General features: G+C 42.3%; 1 protein-coding gene across 1 annotated transcript in view; it reads left to right on the plus strand.

The window, feature by feature from the left end:
* The first annotated feature begins 3,275 nt into the window (after positions 1-3,275).
* The window catches only part of SLC26A3 (solute carrier family 26 member 3), a 41,558-nt gene continuing 26,766 nt past the window's right edge, over positions 3,276-18,067 (plus strand). Inside the window, exons 1-10 of the mRNA XM_067468807.1 lie at positions 3,276-3,406; positions 6,778-6,917; positions 7,782-7,892; positions 9,801-9,976; positions 11,928-12,092; positions 12,843-12,995; positions 13,829-13,911; positions 17,501-17,648; positions 17,737-17,850; positions 17,932-18,009. Of these exons, the coding sequence (XP_067324908.1) occupies positions 3,276-3,406; positions 6,778-6,917; positions 7,782-7,892; positions 9,801-9,976; positions 11,928-12,092; positions 12,843-12,995; positions 13,829-13,911; positions 17,501-17,648; positions 17,737-17,850; positions 17,932-18,009 (1,299 nt within the window). The remainder of the gene's footprint in view (positions 3,407-6,777; positions 6,918-7,781; positions 7,893-9,800; positions 9,977-11,927; positions 12,093-12,842; positions 12,996-13,828; positions 13,912-17,500; positions 17,649-17,736; positions 17,851-17,931; positions 18,010-18,067) is intronic.

Raw genomic sequence — 18,067 nt, forward strand, 5'->3', positions numbered from 1 at the left:
TTTGGCCCTGCCCAGTGAAATATTTTGTGTTTTAATGTTTGATTTTATATTGTTGTGTCGCTTATTATATTGGTTTTGCATTTTATGTATTTTATTTTTTGGTTTTGTTATGTTTTTGTGTTATATTGTGTGTACTGTACTGATGGGCATGGCCTCATGTAAGCTGCACCGAGTCCCCCTGGGGGAGATGGTATAAATAAAGTATTATTATTATTATTATTATTATTATCTGGATTTTATAAGGCCACGTAGAAAATGCCTGAGTCAAAAGTGACTAGAAGACACCAACAATGACAAAATGTATATCTCCCTATCTAGCTGTATGCTATCAGAAGGCAAAATATATTTCCTTAAAATTATGAATAGGAAAGAGAGAAATTGTTAAAATTAAGCAAACAGATTGCTTTCTAGAGCAGCCAAAGAACCACACACAAAAACTCTGAACACTTTTGGATCTACACTGCCATATAATCCAGATTATCAAAGCAGATAAGACCGTGCTCTTACCTACAAAAAGCACTGCCTGAACATCAAGCAAAAAGTGGGCGCCAGAAACAATATCATACGAAAGCTGACTGGCACAACCTGGGGATCACAACCAGATACAGTGAAGACATCTGCCCTTGTGCTGTGCTACTCTGCTGCTGAGTACGCATGCCCAGTGTGGAACACATCTCATCACACTAAAACAGTGGATGTGGCTCTTAATGAGACATGTCGCATTATCACGGGGAGTCCCCGCCCTACACCACTGGAGAAATTACACTGCTTAGCCGGTATTGCACCACCTGACATCCGCCAGAAAGTAGCAGCCAATAGTGAAAGGACCAAGGCAGAGACATCTCCAGCTCATCCCCTGTTTGGGTATCAGCCAGCACATCAACGACTTAAATCTAGACATAGTTTTCTAAGATCTACAGAGACATTCGCTGGAACACCTCAGCAAGCGAGAGTCCAAAAGTGGCAGGTTCAAACCCAGCTCCTCAACCAATGGCTGATACCAAATGAGAGACTCCCTCCTGGGCACACAGAAGACTGGGCGACTTGGAAGGCACTGAACAGACTGCGCTCTGGCACCACGAGATGCAGAGCCAACCTTCAGAAATGGGGCTACAAAGTGGAATCCTCGACATGCGAGTGTGGAGAGGAGCAAACCACTGACCACCTGCTGCAATGCACCCTGAGCCCTTTATTTGTCGTGTCAGAGCAGCCAGTCCATTATATTACATTTCTAACAGAACAAAGCAAACAAACAGAAAAATACACAACTTGTCCTTTGACCAGTATCTGGCCACTTGGAGTGCTTCCGGTGTTGCTGCAAGAAGGTCCTCCATTGTGCATGTGGCAGGGCTCAGGTTGCATTGCAGCAGGTGGTGTGTGGTTTGCTCTTCTCCACACTCGCGTTTCGTGGATTCCACTTTGTAACCCCATTTCTTAAGATTGGTTCTGCATCTCGTGGTGCCTGAGCGCAGTCTGTTCAGCGCCTTCCAAGTTGCCCAGTCTTCTGTGTGCCCAGGGGGGGAGTCTCTCATCTGGTATCACCCATGGATTGAGGTGCTGGGTTTGGGCCTGCCACTTTTGGACTCTTGCTTGCTGGGGTGTTCCAGCGAGTGTCTCTGTAGATCTAAGAAAACTATTTCTTGATTTAAGTCATTGACGTGCTGGCTGATACCCAAACAGGGGATGAGCTGGAGATGTCTCTGCCTTGGTCCTTTCACTATTGGCTGCTACTTCCCGGAGGATGTCTGGTGGTGCAATACCGGCTAAACAGTGTAATTTCTCCAGTGGTGTAGGGCGCAGACACCCCGTAATAATGCAGCATGTCTCATTAAGAGCCACATCTACTGCTTTAGTGTGGTGAGATGTGTTCCACACTGGGCATGCATACTCAGCAGCAGAGTAGCACAGCGCAAGGGCAGATGTCTTCACTGTATCTGGTTGTGATCCCCAGGTTGTGCCAGTCAGCTTTCATATGATATTGTTTCTAGCACCCACTTTTTGTTTGATGTTCAGGCAGTGCTTCTTGTAGGTCAGAGCACGGTCCAGACTGACTCCCAGGTATTTGGGTGCGCTGCAATGCTCCAGTGGGATTCCTTCCCAGGTAATCCTCAGAGCTCGGGATGCTTCTCTGTTCTTAAGGTGAAAGGCGCATGTCTGTGTTTTAGATGGATTAGGAATCGGTTGGTTTTCCCTGTAATAGGCAGTTAGAGCACCTAGAGTTTCGGAGAGCTTCTGTTCAGCCATCTCAAAGCTCTCTGCTTGAGCGGTAATGACACCATCATCAGCATGGATGAAACTCTCTGTCCCTTCTGGCAGTGGCTGGTCATTTGTGTAGATGTTGAACATGGATGGAGCGAGCACACTCCCCTGAGGCAGGCCGTTCTTCTGTTTCTGCCATCTGCTTCTCTGGCCCTGGAACTCAACAAAAAAGCTCCTGTTTTGTAGCAGGTTTCCTATGAGACGGGTGAGGTGGTAGTCCTTTGTCATATTATACATTTTTCTCAGGAGGAGGAGGTGGTTCACAGTATCATAAGCCGCTGACAGGTCTATGAAGACAGCTCCTGTGATCTGCTGCTTTTCAAAGCCATCCTCTATGTGTTGAGTCAGGTTCAGCACTTGCGATGTGCAGCTTTTGCCTTTCCTGAAGCCAGCTTGCTGTGGAATCAGACATGGGTCTGGTATAACAAATGAGTTAATTCACCATATTTGAGGATTTCCCCATATTTCGGAAGGTTCCGTTTCCAAAAACCTCTGAAAGGAAACGACCTTTCATTGGTAGTATTGTAAATCTCTATAGATCTAAATCAAAAGCCTGGAGTTGGATTACTGAATTGTCCGAAACATAAAGAGGAAAACATTTCAGGGTTTGGCCAGGTCCATCATTAACAGCGACATAGCTATCCAAAACTAACTAAGCATTCGTCCTTTCCCAGAAGACAGCAATGATCATTTTTCTCACCATGATGACTGGATTTGAAAAATGCTTCATCTTTTTTATCTTTAACTAGTGACTCAGAGATAAACAGCCAGTCACTTATGGTTTACAGCTGTTTGGAGTGTGAAAAGGGAGGAGGAATGTTGTTGTAAAAACCAGATTTCAATGTCATAATCCGGTTTTGTTTGATCTTCAAAGGTGGTAATGCTCAACTTGGAGTTTACTCATCTGTGGACTCCAAGATATCTTAAAAGCACACATTGCCATTTCTTTTCAGAGTTTCAGGTGACATTATAATAAGGCAGAATCAAAACGTGGACGGGAAGAATTTTCTGGAGACATGGCTGAACCAGTTGGCAGCCAGTATGTTGTGGCGCGGCCAGTGTATCAAGACATCTTATTTGATGAAGAACACGAGAAAGTGCACAGATATCACAAAACCTTCATGGATCATCTCCGAGTATGTTTTAGGTAAGAGCTCTTCCTTCATAAACATTAGTATTAGAAACAAATAGTTATGTGACATGGGCTGTGTCCACGTGGCAAAATTATAGCAGTTTGACACCACATTAACTGCTATGACTCAATGCTATGGAATTCTGGGATTTGTGGTTTTGTGAGATATTTATATTTCTCTGTCAGAGAGCCTTGATGTCATAACAAATTCTGAAATGGGGATGGTCTCAAGTTTTAACCATATTAATAAAGTTTATTATATAATCTTTGGTAAAGAATTTAAAAAAATATTCCCAGTGAGCTTTCCATATTCTAGAATGGCATGTTGACGTGTAAGCAGGCATGTAGCCGGGGGGGGGGGGGACGGACTTGGGGGGCTTCAGCCCCCCCCCCCCCGAATTTCTCATGGTGGTTCACGAAAAGGCCTTACTGGTACATTATTTAAACTGTTATGTTTATTCATATCATGATCTGATCACCATGCTCAATATATCCCATATGCATGGGGGTATTGGGGTAACGATACAAAAGGTTTGCTAGGGTAGACCCTCTTTCACTCAGACTCAGCCCCCCCCCCAATCAAATTTATTTATTTATTTATTTACTTTACTTTACTTCTATACCGCTGTTCTCAGCCCGGAGGTGACTCACAGCGGTTCACAGGACACAAGACACAGCAAAATTTAATACACCAATATAAAACAGTTAATATCCAATCTAATACACAGTTAGTATACAATTACTATAATAACCATTCAATAGCGTCTCTTCACTAAAAAACATGATCCAGATTCGTCATCCATTGTTCCATTCCTATGTCATTGCCAGTCATTGCACTAATTATTCAAACGCCTGCACAAACAACCAGGTCTTTACTTTTTTGCAGAATGCCATTAGAGATGGTGCTAATCTAATGTCCGTGGGAAGGGCGTTCCACAGCCGGGGAGCCACCACCGAGAAGGCCCTATCTCTCGTCCCCGCCAACCGTGCTTGTGATGCTGGTGGGACCGAGAGCAGGGCCTCCCCGGAAGATCTCAAAGTCCTGGTGGGTTCATAGGCCGAGATGCGGTCGGATAGGTAGATTGGGCCGGAACCGTTTAGGGCTTTAAAGGTCAACACCAGCACTTTGAATTGAGCCCAGTAGCAAATCGGTAGCCAGTGGAGTTGGCACAACAGGGGGGTTGTATGCTCCCTGCGTCCCGCTCCTGTTAGTATCATGGCTGCCAAGCGTTGGACTAGTTGAAGCTTCCGAGCTGTCTTCAAAGGCAACCCCACGTAGAGAGCGTTGCAGTAATCTAAGCGGGATGTAACCAGAGCGTGGACTACCATGGCCAAGTTAGACTTCCCAAGGTACGGGCGCAGCTGGCGCACAAGTTTTAACTGTGCAAATGCTCCCCTGGTCACCGCCAAAACTCAGCTCCCCCGAAACAAAATCCTGGCTACGGGCCTGTGTATGAGTAAATTTCCTGATCTTCAGGAAATAGGGACATACCTTCATATGTGGTGGTCATGTCAAACTATGCAATTTGATCTCAAATACAACAAATTATTAACCATCTTTCAGAGAGGGAAACTTTCAATCCTGTTTAGAAACTGTAGTTGGACTGCTGCTGAAAAAGCCCTCCCTGGATCCCTGGACCTCGTAATTACAGACGAGGTCCCTAACTCTAACCTTCCTTTTTTGGGCAAAATGATTGAGAAGGCTGTTGCCCTCCAACTCCAGACAGTCTTGGATGAGACACACTTCCTTGATCCATTTCAAACTGGCTTCAGAGCAGGATACGGAGTTGAGACTGCCATGGTCGCCTTAGTGGATGATCTCTGTCTCAACACTGAAAGGGGAAGTGTGTCCCTGTTGGTGCTTCTAGACTTCTCAGCAGCCTTCGATACCATGGGGTTATATCCCCCCCTTTTTTTTTGGTCGTGTCAGGAGTGTCCTGTTGTGAGAGAATTGGCCGTCTGCAAGGACGTTGCCCAGGGGATGCCCGGATGAAAGACTGTGTTCGCAGCTTGGGAGTACTCCTGGATCTCTCTCTCCAAATGACATCCCAAGTAGATACAGTAGTCAGGAGTGCTTTGGCTGATACTCCAGCTGTGCCCTGAGATCTGGAGAACCTGAAGATGGTAGTGCAGGCATTGCATTGTACTAACTTTGTCCCAAGTTTGGAAACTCCAACTAGTTCAAAAAGTGTTGGTTTTGACCTTTAAAGCCCTACATGGTTTGGGTCCAGGTTATCTAAAGGATCGCCTTCTCCCATGCAATCCATTCTGAACACTTAGATCCTCAGGGGGCAGCTACTCCAACCAGCTGGAACCAAATTGACAATTACCATTTCATCGGCCGCCCCAAAACTGTGGAATGACCTGCCAGAAGAACTCCAACATCTAAATGAGCTGTCAGAATTTTAAAATAATAATAATAATAATAATAATAATAATAATAATAATAATACTTTATTTATATACCGTCCTATCTCCCTGAAGGGTCTCAGGGCAGTGAGTCCTTCTAAAGACCTATTTCTTCTGGCAGGCCTATCCAGCCAGTTTTTAAGCAAATGTGTCCTTTGTTTAATCATTGTTTGGTGTGTTTTAATATGTATTTTATAGAAATATGTTTTAATATGTATATTTTATAGAAATATGTTTTAATATGTATATTTTATAGAAATACATTTTAATATGTGTATTTGTGGTGGTTATTTTACAATGTTCATATATTTTAATTATTCTTTAAACTGCTTTGAGCCACGAGGAGAGGTGAGTAAGAAATGAAATTATTATTGTATTGTCGAAGGCTCTCATGGCCGGAATCACTGGGTTGTTGTAGGTTTTTCCAGGCTATATGGCCTCACTACCTCTGAGGATGCTTGCCATAGATGCAGGCGAAATGTCAGGAGAAAATGCCTCTAGAACACCTCACTACCTCTGAGGATGCTTGCCATAGATGCAAGTGAAACGTCAGGAGAAAATGCCTCTAGAACATGGCCATATAGCCCGGAAAAACCTACAACAACCCAGAAATTATTATTATTATTATCATCATCATCATCATCATCATCATCATCACTACTACTACTACTACTATTGCTACTATGTGGATCTGAAACAGTACATATCCCAAAAGTCTGGAAGGTTTGACAGAAGTGACTTGTGTAGCTAAGTAATCTACTTCCCAAATGCTAAAATGGGAATACTTTTGAATGATTGAGGCAAGGGGGAGATGTTACAAATAAATTACCATGAAGGGAGAAAATAGGGTCCTTTTATTACTAATCATACCAGCAGAATATAAACTGAATTAAACTTCTTTCTATTATGTTGTTCTTTGTTGAAGCTCACAAAAAACATGAGCATTTAAACTATTGCATGAACTGATGTCTTTTCAGCTGCACTCCACAGAAGGCAAAGAAAATTGCTCTAAATTTGTTTCCCATCATATCCTGGCTCCCTGCTTATCGTGTTAAGGACTGGATCCTTAGCGACATTGTCTCGGGAATTAGCACGGGACTAGTTGCTGTCTTACAAGGTAACCTATTTGTTTGTTTGTTTGACTAGTAAAGCTTTGATCTCTATAGAGATCCCTGTGCTGTCTCGTGTATACTCGGTGGTCCACGCTCTTGTTACATGCCGAATAGACTACTGCAATGCGCTCTATGTGAGGTTGCATTTGAATACTGCTCGGAAGCTTCAGCTAGTCCAACGCTCGGCAGCCAGGTTACTTTCAGGAGCGGGGTACAGGGAGCGCACAACGCCCTTGTTACACCAGCTCCACTGGCTGCCTATTAGCTTCTGAGCACAATTCAAAGTGCTGGTTTTGACCTATAAAGCCGTAAACAGCTCTGGCCCACTTCATGGGGAGGGACACCTATGAACCATCCCTATCCCTATGAACCATCCCTATCCCTATGAACCATCAAGGACTTTAAGATCATCTGGAGAAGCCCTGCTCTCGGTCCCACCACCATCACAGTCACATTTGGTGGGGACGAGAGACAGCACCTTCTCTGTGGTGGCCCCTCTGCTGTGGAACTCCCTCCCTAAAGAGGTTAGATCTGCCCCCTCCCTCTTGACTTTTCTCAAGACGCTTAAGACTTGGCTGTGGGAGCAAGCATTCGCAGAATAGACGGTTTTTATTCGCTTAGATGAGATTGTATGGACCACATTTTTTTGGACTGATTTGGAGCACGTTTTAAACTTGGCGAACTGTTTTTAAATGTATATTTATTATCACTTTAAGTAATTGTGTGTTTTATTGGTGTTTTTATATTGTTGGAAGCTGCCCTGAGTCCCTCTTCGGAAGTCTGGAATAGGAAGGGATACAAATGTTCTAAATAAATAAATAATAATACATTCTTCAGTGAGACGTGAATTTCCTTCTCTGTCATTTCAGGTCTTGCCTTTGCTTTGCTAGTAAATATACCTCCAGGCTATGGACTGTATGCAGCCTTTTTCCCAGTGATTATCTATTTTTTCTTTGGCACTTCCAGACATATTTCAGTTGGTAAGTTGAGTGATATACTGTTGTAAACTTGGGTTATAATATTCCTCCAAGTATCTAAATAATTTCATGCTATATATATTTATCGTGTCATCCGCAACTAGACCATTGTATTACATTTCTAACAGAACAAAACAAACAAACAGATAATAAAACACAAATTTTGCAAACTTGGTAGCTGATTAAATGTCCTTTGACTAGTATCTGGCCACTTGGAGTGCCTCTGGTGTTGCTGCAAGGAGGTCCCCCATTGTGCATGTGGCAGGGCTCAGGTTGCATTGCAGCAAGTGGTCTGTAGTTTGCTCTTCTCCACACTCGCATGTCATGGATTCCACTTTGTAGCCCCATTTCTTAAGATTGGCTCTGCATCTCGTGTTGCCAGAGCGTAGTCTGTTCAGTGCCTTCCAAGTCACCCAGTCTTCTGTGTGCCCAGGAGGGAGTCTCTCATCTGGTATCACCCACGGATTGAGGTGCTGGGTTTGAACCTGCCACTTTTGGACTCTCGCTTGCGGAGGTGTTCCAGCGAGTGTCTCTGTAGATCTATGAAAACTATTTCTTATAATGTATAATAATAGAGTAAAATGATAAATGTAATTGTAGAGATGTGTTTATTATAAAGTGTTATCTATAATGTGTTTGAATCTGTATTTATGTATTACATTTGTTGCTAGGGCCTAGCTGAGAGAGATAGGTTGCCATGGTAACAAAGCCTCAGAGGAGGTGGGCGGAGTTTAAGGAATAAAAGGTTTGAAAGCGTCAGTTAATATTCAGTCAGGAGGAAGAGACCCTGAGAAGAAGAGCAGAGCCGGTTAAGGGCTCTGGGGAAATAGCAGAGTCAGGAAAGGACTCTGGGAAAAGTAGTTTAGTCCGGTGGATGAGACCCGGGGAAGAGGTTCAGAGTCAGTTAGGGCTCTGGGTTGTGAAGCTGTGAGAATTCAGCAGTTCTTAGAATTTGTGAATATTTCTTCAGCAAGAGAGCTGAAGGTGTTACCTTGTTAGATTGCTTAGGTTAAAGAATCTAACAGAGGGGGTTTTAAGGATCGCCAGTAAGGAAAGACTGGTGATCAGTGGTTTGTTCCGAGTATAGGGCAAACAGTGTGGACATTCACAATAGGGAACTCTGAAGTAGTATAAGCACTTCACTAAAGAAGAAGTTTGTAGAATTGTAACATCAGAAGCCTGAATGTATCTCAAACCAGCCATTTTGTAACATCAAGCCTTGTGCCAAGTTCAAATTCTCAAAACTGCAACAATTACGTTCTGTTAACAATAAAACTTGTTCTCTTTGTATTTCAAACCTGCCTCCTCCATTGCTTTTATGCTTGGTGCATTCCACACTACCAAAGTCACCTCACAACACAACTAAAGATAAACAGAGACATAAACCAGCGTCTCTAAACATATTGGTGGCAGCTTAATTGATATTTAAAAGAAGGTTCCTCACATAATATTGGTGCCATTAAAGAAGATTAATACTTCCTCACAGTAATAATAATAAATAGAATAAAATAATAAATGAAATGAAAATAATAGTAATAATAATAGTAGTAGTAGTAGTAGTAGTAAAATAATAAATAACCTTGACTCGAATATAGGCCGAGGAGGACTTTTTCAGCCTAAAAAAAGGGCTGAAAAACTAGGCTTATACTCGATAGCACAAATATACACAAATATACACATATATAGATGACCATTGGCAATATTAGGGTTAAAGTAAATCACTGTCAGGACAAAAAAATGCATGAATTTGAAGGAACTTTTGGTGAGAAATCCATTAGGGGTGAAATTTGTCATTAACCTATTTGCCTTTTCAGGCTTAAGCATCCATATTATACATCTCTTCCATTGACAGAATCTTCTAAGCTACAAACAAAGACTAATATTCCCTCTTGTGACACTTAAACCACACAGGTCCTTTCCCTGTCCTGAGCTTAATGGTAGGAGCAGCAGTTTTAAGAATCGTCCCAGATGCAGAGACACCTGAAAACGGGATAGTCGAAAACAATGCCACTCAAAATGATTCATTGGCTACTCAGAAAAGAGTAATGGTAGCGGTATCTGTGACTGTGCTTGCTGGCATCATTCAGGTGGGTATTTATTTCCAGAACAATATATTGAATAAAAGGTGGGGGAGATATAGCTCTCTAGAATTTCAAACTACAACTTCTATTCTTGATGTACCTATTCATCAACCATGAAGTCACTCCACAACATTTCTCATGATATTCTAAAAGCAAAAAAACAAGGATATTGTACAGAAGGGCCTGAAAAGCAAATTGTTCAAATTGATGTATTGTCGAAGGCTTTCATGGCTGGAATCACTAGGTTCTTGTGGGGTTTTTTGGGCTATAGGGCCATGTTCTAGAGGCATTTCTCCTGACGTTCCGCCTGCATCAGGTACCTCAGGTACCTCTGAGGATGCTTGCCATAGATGTAGGCGAAACGTCAGGAGAAATGCCTCTAGAACATGGCCCTATAGCCGAAAAAACCCACAAGAACCTAGTGTTCAAATTGACTTCATCTCCATGTTTGACATTGGCAAAGCCTCTAATCTGGAACACAGCGATAATATTCATCTCAACAAAATAACAAAGCTATCAGTGTGGATTCTCTGTATGGAAAAAAGAGTAGGAGAAATCAAGAGGCTGTAAAACTGAGAGCCCACCCAGATAGGCCTTTAACCCAAGATCTATCTCGGTTTTACCAAATGTAAAACCAAATTAATTCGGTAGAAAGCAGGGTTTCCCAGGATCTGGAGAGCAAGCCCTATGAGGAGCGGCTTAAAGAGCTGGGCACATTTAGCCTGAAGAAGGGAAGGCCGAGAGGAGACATGATGGCCATGTATAAATACGTGAGAGGAAGTCATAGGGAGGAGGGAGGAAGCTTGTTTTCTGCTTCTCTGGAGACTACGACGCGGAACGATGGCTTCAAACTACGAGAAAGGAGATTGAACATTGGGAAGAACTTCCTGACAGTGAGAGCCATTCAGCAGTGGAACTCTCTGCCCTGGAGTGTGGTGGAGGCTCCTTCTTTGGAAGCTTTTAAACAGAGGCTGGATGGCCAACTTTTGGGGGTGTTTTGAATGTGATTTTCCTGCTTCTTGGCAGGGGGTTGGACTGGATGGCCCATGAGGTCTCTTCCAACTCTCTGATTCTATGATTCTAATTAGATACCTGGTAAGACCCGGATCTTAGGTAAGATTCAGATCTTACCAGATGTGGGCCCTTTGTGGATTGCGCCCAGGGACTGCATCACATGATTCCTGGACCCAATTCACACGAGCCCGGAAAGCTGATAGTGCACCTACCCCCTCTCCCTTTCCCCAAACCTCAAAACAAGCCTTAAAAATTTTAAAAACATACCCGTCCACCATTAAGGTACTCCTTTAATCCTTCCAGTATGTAGAAATAACATGCCAATAGATGGAGGGTGAGGAGCAATCTTCCCTTCTCCCACCCCCAGATCTCCTGGCATGTCATTTCTACATGCCAGGAGGACTCAAGGAGTACCCTACTGGTGGACAGGTAAGTTTTTTTTATTTTTCAAGGATAGTTTTGGGGGGCTTCTGGGTGGCTGCGTGCCATCCAGTAGTTATCAGGATGGCATTTAGACACCCTGCCTAGGAAAGTCTAGAACTGATCTGGTGCATGCCATGCCAGATCAGCGACAAGATAAGAAATAAGTGTAGAGCCACCCCATCTCATCACTATTTTTATGGGACAAAAAAAACTGGCCTGCCTTACTGACATATGCCAGTCTTGGCATATGCCCAGTGGCAATGGCACAAGCATTTGTTAGCTCTATGCATTTGGGCAACATACTCCAGTGGACATGAGATAACCTCAGAACTAGTATGTAAAGTGCTTTCAGCACATATAAGAACAGTATGTGGATGTCAAGTATTATTATTAGAGGCCAAGCATAGTCTAAAACTAACCTGCTTAGTGATGACTTTCCTTTTGGTGTTATTATGATTTTTGTATTAAATATGTATTTGTGTGTGTCTGTATAAACACAATGTGTCTGTTTATATTCCAGCTGCTGTTGGGTGTCCTGCGGATTGGTTTCATAGTTATGTATTTATCTCAATCATTAATAAGTGGATTCACAACAGCTGCAGCTATCCATGTAGTAATGTCTCAGCTGAAATTCATGTTTCAACTGTCAGTTCCAGGTCATAACACTCCATTGGGAATTATATGGGTAAGTATCTCAAACTCATGTGTGATTATACGCACATGAAGGGACTCCATCCTAAGTGTCATGGCTGATTCAGGATTTGAATCCAAGCTTCCTTAGGTCCCTTCTACACTGCCATATAATCCATATTATCAAAGCAGATAATCCATATTATCTGCTTTGTACTGGATTATATGAGTCTAAACTGCCATATAGTAAGGTAAAAGTTGTCCCCTGACATGAAGTCCAGTCGTGTCCGACTCTGGGGTGTGGTGCTCATCTCCATTTCTAAGCCGAAGAGCCAGTGTTGTCCATAGACATCTCCAAGGTCATGTGGCCAGCATGACTGCATGGAACGCTGTTACCTTCCTGCCAGAGCGATACCTATTGATCTACTCACATTTGCATGTTTTCGAACTGCTAGTTTGGCAGAAGCTGGGGCTGACACCGGAAGCTCACGCTGCTTCCCGGAATCGAACCTGCGACCTTTCAGTCAACAAGCTCAGCAGCTCAGCGCTTTAACCCACTGCACCACCAGGGGCTCCGTACACTGCCATATAATCCAGCTCAAATCAGATAATCCAGATTTTATATGGCAATGTAGATGGGGCCTTATTCCTTGTCTTGCATTCTGACCACTACGTAATGTTGGATCTGGTTCTTATGTTGCTAAATCTATTTTATATTCCGTAGATTTATAATGAGATGTCTGAATGCTATGTATATTATTGTTATCCATTGTAACATTCTGTTTCTCTTTCCATTCTGTAACAGATCCTACGAGATGTATTTAGTCAAATAACCAAAACAAACGTTGCCGATCTCGTCACATCACTTATCATCCTGGTCATCGTATTTGTGGTCAAAGAATTGAATGAACGCTACAAAGCCAAGCTCCCAGCACCCATTCCCATCGAACTCATTGTGGTAAAGATTTTGGTTTGTTTTCAAAAATAGTTCCAGAATTGATTTTTGTTAAAGAATATCCCCCCCCCACACACACACACACGCACATTACAACTCCAATAGTATTGGAGTTAAAGTAGTGTCAAACTGCATTCATTCTACAGTATAGATGCACCCATGTTGTTGTTGTTTATTCGTTCAGTCGCTTCCAACTCTTCGTGAACTCATGGACCAGTCCACGCCAGAGCTCCTTGTCGGTTGTCACCACCCCCAGCTCCTTCAAGGTCAAGCCAGTCACTTCAAGGATACCATCCATCCATTTTGCCCTTGATCGGCCCCTCTTCCTTTTTCCTTCCATTTCCCCCAGCATTATCTTCTCTAAGCTTTCCCGTCTTCTCATTATGTGGCCAAAGTACTTAATCTTTGCCTCTAATATCCTTCCCTCCAATGAGCAGTCAGGCTTTAAGAAAATATAAAATCGTAATAAAATCAATAAAAACTTAAGTCATTAGAGTCTCCATATTAAAACATTGTCCAATCCCGTTCATCCAGTAAGTCCATTTCCCTATGTCTGTTATGCTGTGTTTGCAAACGCTTCCTTAAAAAGCCAAGTCTTAACTTTCTTCCGAAATGTTAAAAGGGAGGGGGGCAATCTAATGTCCCTAGGGAGGGCATTCCACAGCTGAGGGGCCACCACTGAAAAGGCCCTTTTAAAGTCCTAGAGGGTTCATAAGGGAAGATGTGTTTGGACAGGTAAATAAAGAATGTGTCTACTTATACAACTAAGAAAGAGAGGAAGGTCATGAGAATAACCTCACTGAATTTTTTGTGCATGCTTTTGTGCTTTTTTTCAGACAGTCATAGCAACTGCACTATCCTACGTCTTCAAATTTGAAAAACGATTTGGGGTCGCCATTGTGGGAGAGTTAGATGCGGGGTAAGTTATATTGTTTACTCTATAATGGCAGGCTGCATCTTTTGAATAAATTGCTTTCTATTATACGCTTAAATTGTGGGATGAATGTTTTGTCATACCATAACTGAGATTTCAAAGATAGTTGAGATTCATGGAATAGCTATGGAAGGGACTGGTGTCTGTGTATATATTCTCTGGTGCTTTTATAGATATGGTTGCAAAGTTTGAACTGCATTATATGGCCATTGTAGGCTCATATAATGCAGTTTGAACTGCGCCAAACTGCAAACTAATCATATCATGCAGTTCAGACTGCATTATATGGCAGTGTAGACCCAGCCTAAGCAAGCTCTGCCCTGATTGGATTGGATGCCACCTAGGCCCCTTCTATGCTGGATCTACACTGCCCTATATCCCAAGATCTGATACCAGATTATTTATTTATTTATTTACTTACTTACTTACTTACTTACTTACTTACTTACTTACAGTATTTGTATACTGCCCCTCTCAGCCTTCCAGCGACTTGAGGCGGTTTACAAGGCAAAATTCAATGCCACCAAAAACACAGTTACAATATAAAAACTTTAACATCAATAAAATCATAACAGCTGCAATAAAACATAATTAAATAAATACTCGTTAAAACAATGTCCAATCCATCTTGTAGTTGATTCCGTTCTTATGTCCGTTACTCAGTATTCGCAAATGACTGCTCAAATAGCCATGTCTTGAGTTTTTTCCAAAATGCTAAAAGCAAAGAAGCCGATCTAATCTCCATAGGAAGGGCGTTCCATAGCTGAGGGGCCACCACTGAGAAGGTCCTGTCTCTCGTCCCCGCCAGCCGTGCTTGTGATAATGGCGGGACCGAGAGCAGGGCCTCTCCAGATGATCTTAAGGTCCTCAAAGGTTCATAAGGGGAGATGTATTCGGCCAGAACCGTTTAGGGCCAAGGCCAGCACTTTGAATTATGCCCGGTAGCAGACTGGCAGCCAGTGGAGCCGGCTGAATATCCTCTTATCCAAGATTATCATAGAATCATAGAGTTGGAAGAGACCTCATGGGCCATCCAGTCCAACCCCCTGCCAAAAAGCAGGAAAATTGCATTCAAAGCATCCCTGACAGATGGCCATCCAGCCTCTGTTTAAAAGCTCCCAAAGAAGGGGCCTCCACCACACTCTGGAGCAGAGAGTTCCACTGCTGATCAGTGCTCATAGTCAGGAAGTTCTTCCTAATGTTCAGATGGAATCTCCTTTCTTGTAGTTTGAAGTCATTGTTCCCCGTCCTAGTCTCCAGGGCAGCAGAAAACATGACTTCCTCTCACATATTTATACATGGCTATCATGTCTCCTCTCAGCCTTCTCTTTTGAAGGCTAAACATGCCCAGCTCTTTAAGCCGCTCCTCATCGTGAAGAAGGCATAAGCCTAAGAAATATTTAAAAATTAAAATCTTTAACCGAAATGTTAGTATAGAGGTCATACAAAGTTCAAGGTTTTGACTTTTTGAAAAGTTGCTATATTAGCGAGCTTACATAGGAAGTTGGTTTGTGGTTAAGCGCAAAGTCTGCAGGTGCGAAAAGGTACTTTCCATCAAGAGGATGATGGGACAGGAAGAGTAAAGGTCAAAGTACTTTCCATGACAAAAATATTCTTGTTTACCTGAGGGTATATAAAAGTTTGCAAAAACAGAGGAGGGCGTAGCAGTCTGTGGAAGCACTTGCAGAAGTGCTGTCTGTTCACCTCATGCTGATCAGCTTGAATAAACGGTGTCTTACCTGAATCTATTGGACTTCTTCTAAAGGGATCCCGCACCCTAAACCCGTGATCCCTTAAAATAGGGCTTGTTCTTTAGACTCTTGATAATTTTAGTCACCCTCCTCTGGATACATTCCAGCTTGTCAATATTTCTCTTCAATTGTGGTGCCCAGAATTGGACACAATATTCCAGGTGTGGTCTAACCAAAGCGGAATAGAGGGATAGCATGACATCCCAGTATCTAGACACTATACTCCTATTGATGCAGGCCAAAATCCTGTCTGGCAGTTTAGACTCAAGCCTTGCCCTTAGTTTGAGCATGTCCACTGTGCTCAACTGTTGTTGATTATTGATGGTTTATGTTTTTATGATGTTTTGTATGTATTTTATTGTGTTATTTTTAACTGTGTTGACTGGGCTTGGTCCCTTCAGTGAGATGGTGGTGGCTTACAAAAAAAAGTTGTTGTTGTTATTGTTGTTGCTATTATTATTATTATTTGTAACACCACAAGATGAGTCCGCAGCAGACACTCTGTTGGATGTTGTAGTGGATCACACGTCGGACACTTCCTAAGTGTCTAGGACTGTGTGATGTATTATTATTATTATTATTATTATTATTATTATTATTATTACTACTAGCTATCCCCTGCCTCGCGTTGCTGTGGCCCAGTCTTTGTGTTTTGTCTATTGGTGTAGCCCAGTCTTGTGATCTGGAAAATAAAGTAATGAAAAAGTGTTGGTTTCTAATATATGTAATTTCTTTATGCTTGTGGGTAAGCAGTAGTTGATTACGTTGTCTTGCCCTGGTGAAGGGAGTTGGACTGGATGGCCTTAAGTATTTTCTGTTGGTCTTATGAGTTCTATGTGGGAAGTTTGCCCCAATTCAGTCATTTGTGGAGTGCAGAATGCTCTTTAATTGTAGGTGAACTAGAAATCCCAGCAACTACTACTCCCAAATGTCAAGGTCTATTTCCCCCAAACTCCATCTATGTTTATGTTTGGGCATTTGGAATATTTGTGCCAAGTTTGGTCCAGATCCATCATTGATTGAGTCCACAGTGCTCTCTGGATGTAGGTATACTACAACTCTCAAACTCAAGGTCAATGCCCACCAGACCCTTCTAGTATTTTCTGTTGGTCATGGGAGTCCTGTGTGCCACATTTGGTTCAATTCCATCATTGGTGGAGCTCAGAGTGCTCTTTGATTGTAGATTAACTATAAATCCCAGCAACTACAACTCCCTAATGACAAAATCAATTTTTGAGTGATGGTCACTCCTTGGGTTAGTAGGTGTCTTGTGGCCAAATTTGGTGGCAATTCCTCCAGTGGTTTTGAGTTCTGTTAATCCCACAAACTAACATTATATTTTTATTTATATTGATGATGATGATGATGATGATGATTATTATTATTATTATTATTATTATTATATAATCAAGTTCAAAGCAGATAATCTGGAATCAGATCCTGGGATAGAAGGCGGTGTAGATCCAGCCCCACACTGCCATATAAAATCTAGATTATCTGAACTGGGTTATATGGCAGTGTAGATTCATTTAATCCAGTTCAAAGCAGGTAATATGGATTATCTGTTTTAATAATCTGGATTATATGGCAGTGTAGAAGTATAATAGAGCCTAACAGAGGAACAGGCATAAACTCTTGCCTTAAAAAAACCTTATGAAATTTATGGGGCCACCATAGGTTGACGTGAAGGCATGTACACATACATTTTATATTCATTTTATGTGACATGAAAACTGGTTATAGGAAATTACCTGTCTCTTGGCATGTTGATAACATTTTACGCATACACATAACCCCTTCTCTTGCTTCGCTTTCACTTTCAGCTTCAAGGCTCCTGTCGCACCAGATGTGGGTATGCTCCAAAGCTGTTTAGGTGATGGTTTCTCCATTGCCATTGTTGGCTTCGCCGTAGCCTTTTCGGTAGCTAAAGTGTATTCCATCAAGCATGATTACCCTATTGATGCCAACCAGGTAATCACTCTACATCTATTCATCTGTCCCGATGCCAGCCAAACACTTTGGTTGTTAGTTATACAATTGTTTTGATTCTTTTTTAAAGGAACTAATCGCCTTTGGAATAGGCAACATCGTTGGTGGCTCGTTCAAAGGATTTGCTGCAAGCACTTCACTGTCGAGGTCTGGTGTACAGGAAAGCACAGGAGGCAAAACACAGGTATTGTACATCCAAGACTGATTTACTAGTGGATAGTGTCTATTCTAGGATGTTTTTACAATGGACTTTTTTCTCATTCAGATTGCTGGACTCCTCTCAGCAGTCATTGTCATGATTGTCATCCTTGCCATTAGTCATCTCTTGGAACCACTGCAAAAGGTAACGGATTTTCTGCACAGCAACAGTCTCTCTCTTCTTCATCCAGAAGAACAACTTG

The sequence above is a fragment of the Anolis sagrei genome, chromosome 5 (genome assembly GCF_037176765.1).
Source record: "Anolis sagrei isolate rAnoSag1 chromosome 5, rAnoSag1.mat, whole genome shotgun sequence".
Taxonomy (NCBI): domain Eukaryota; kingdom Metazoa; phylum Chordata; class Lepidosauria; order Squamata; family Dactyloidae; genus Anolis; species Anolis sagrei.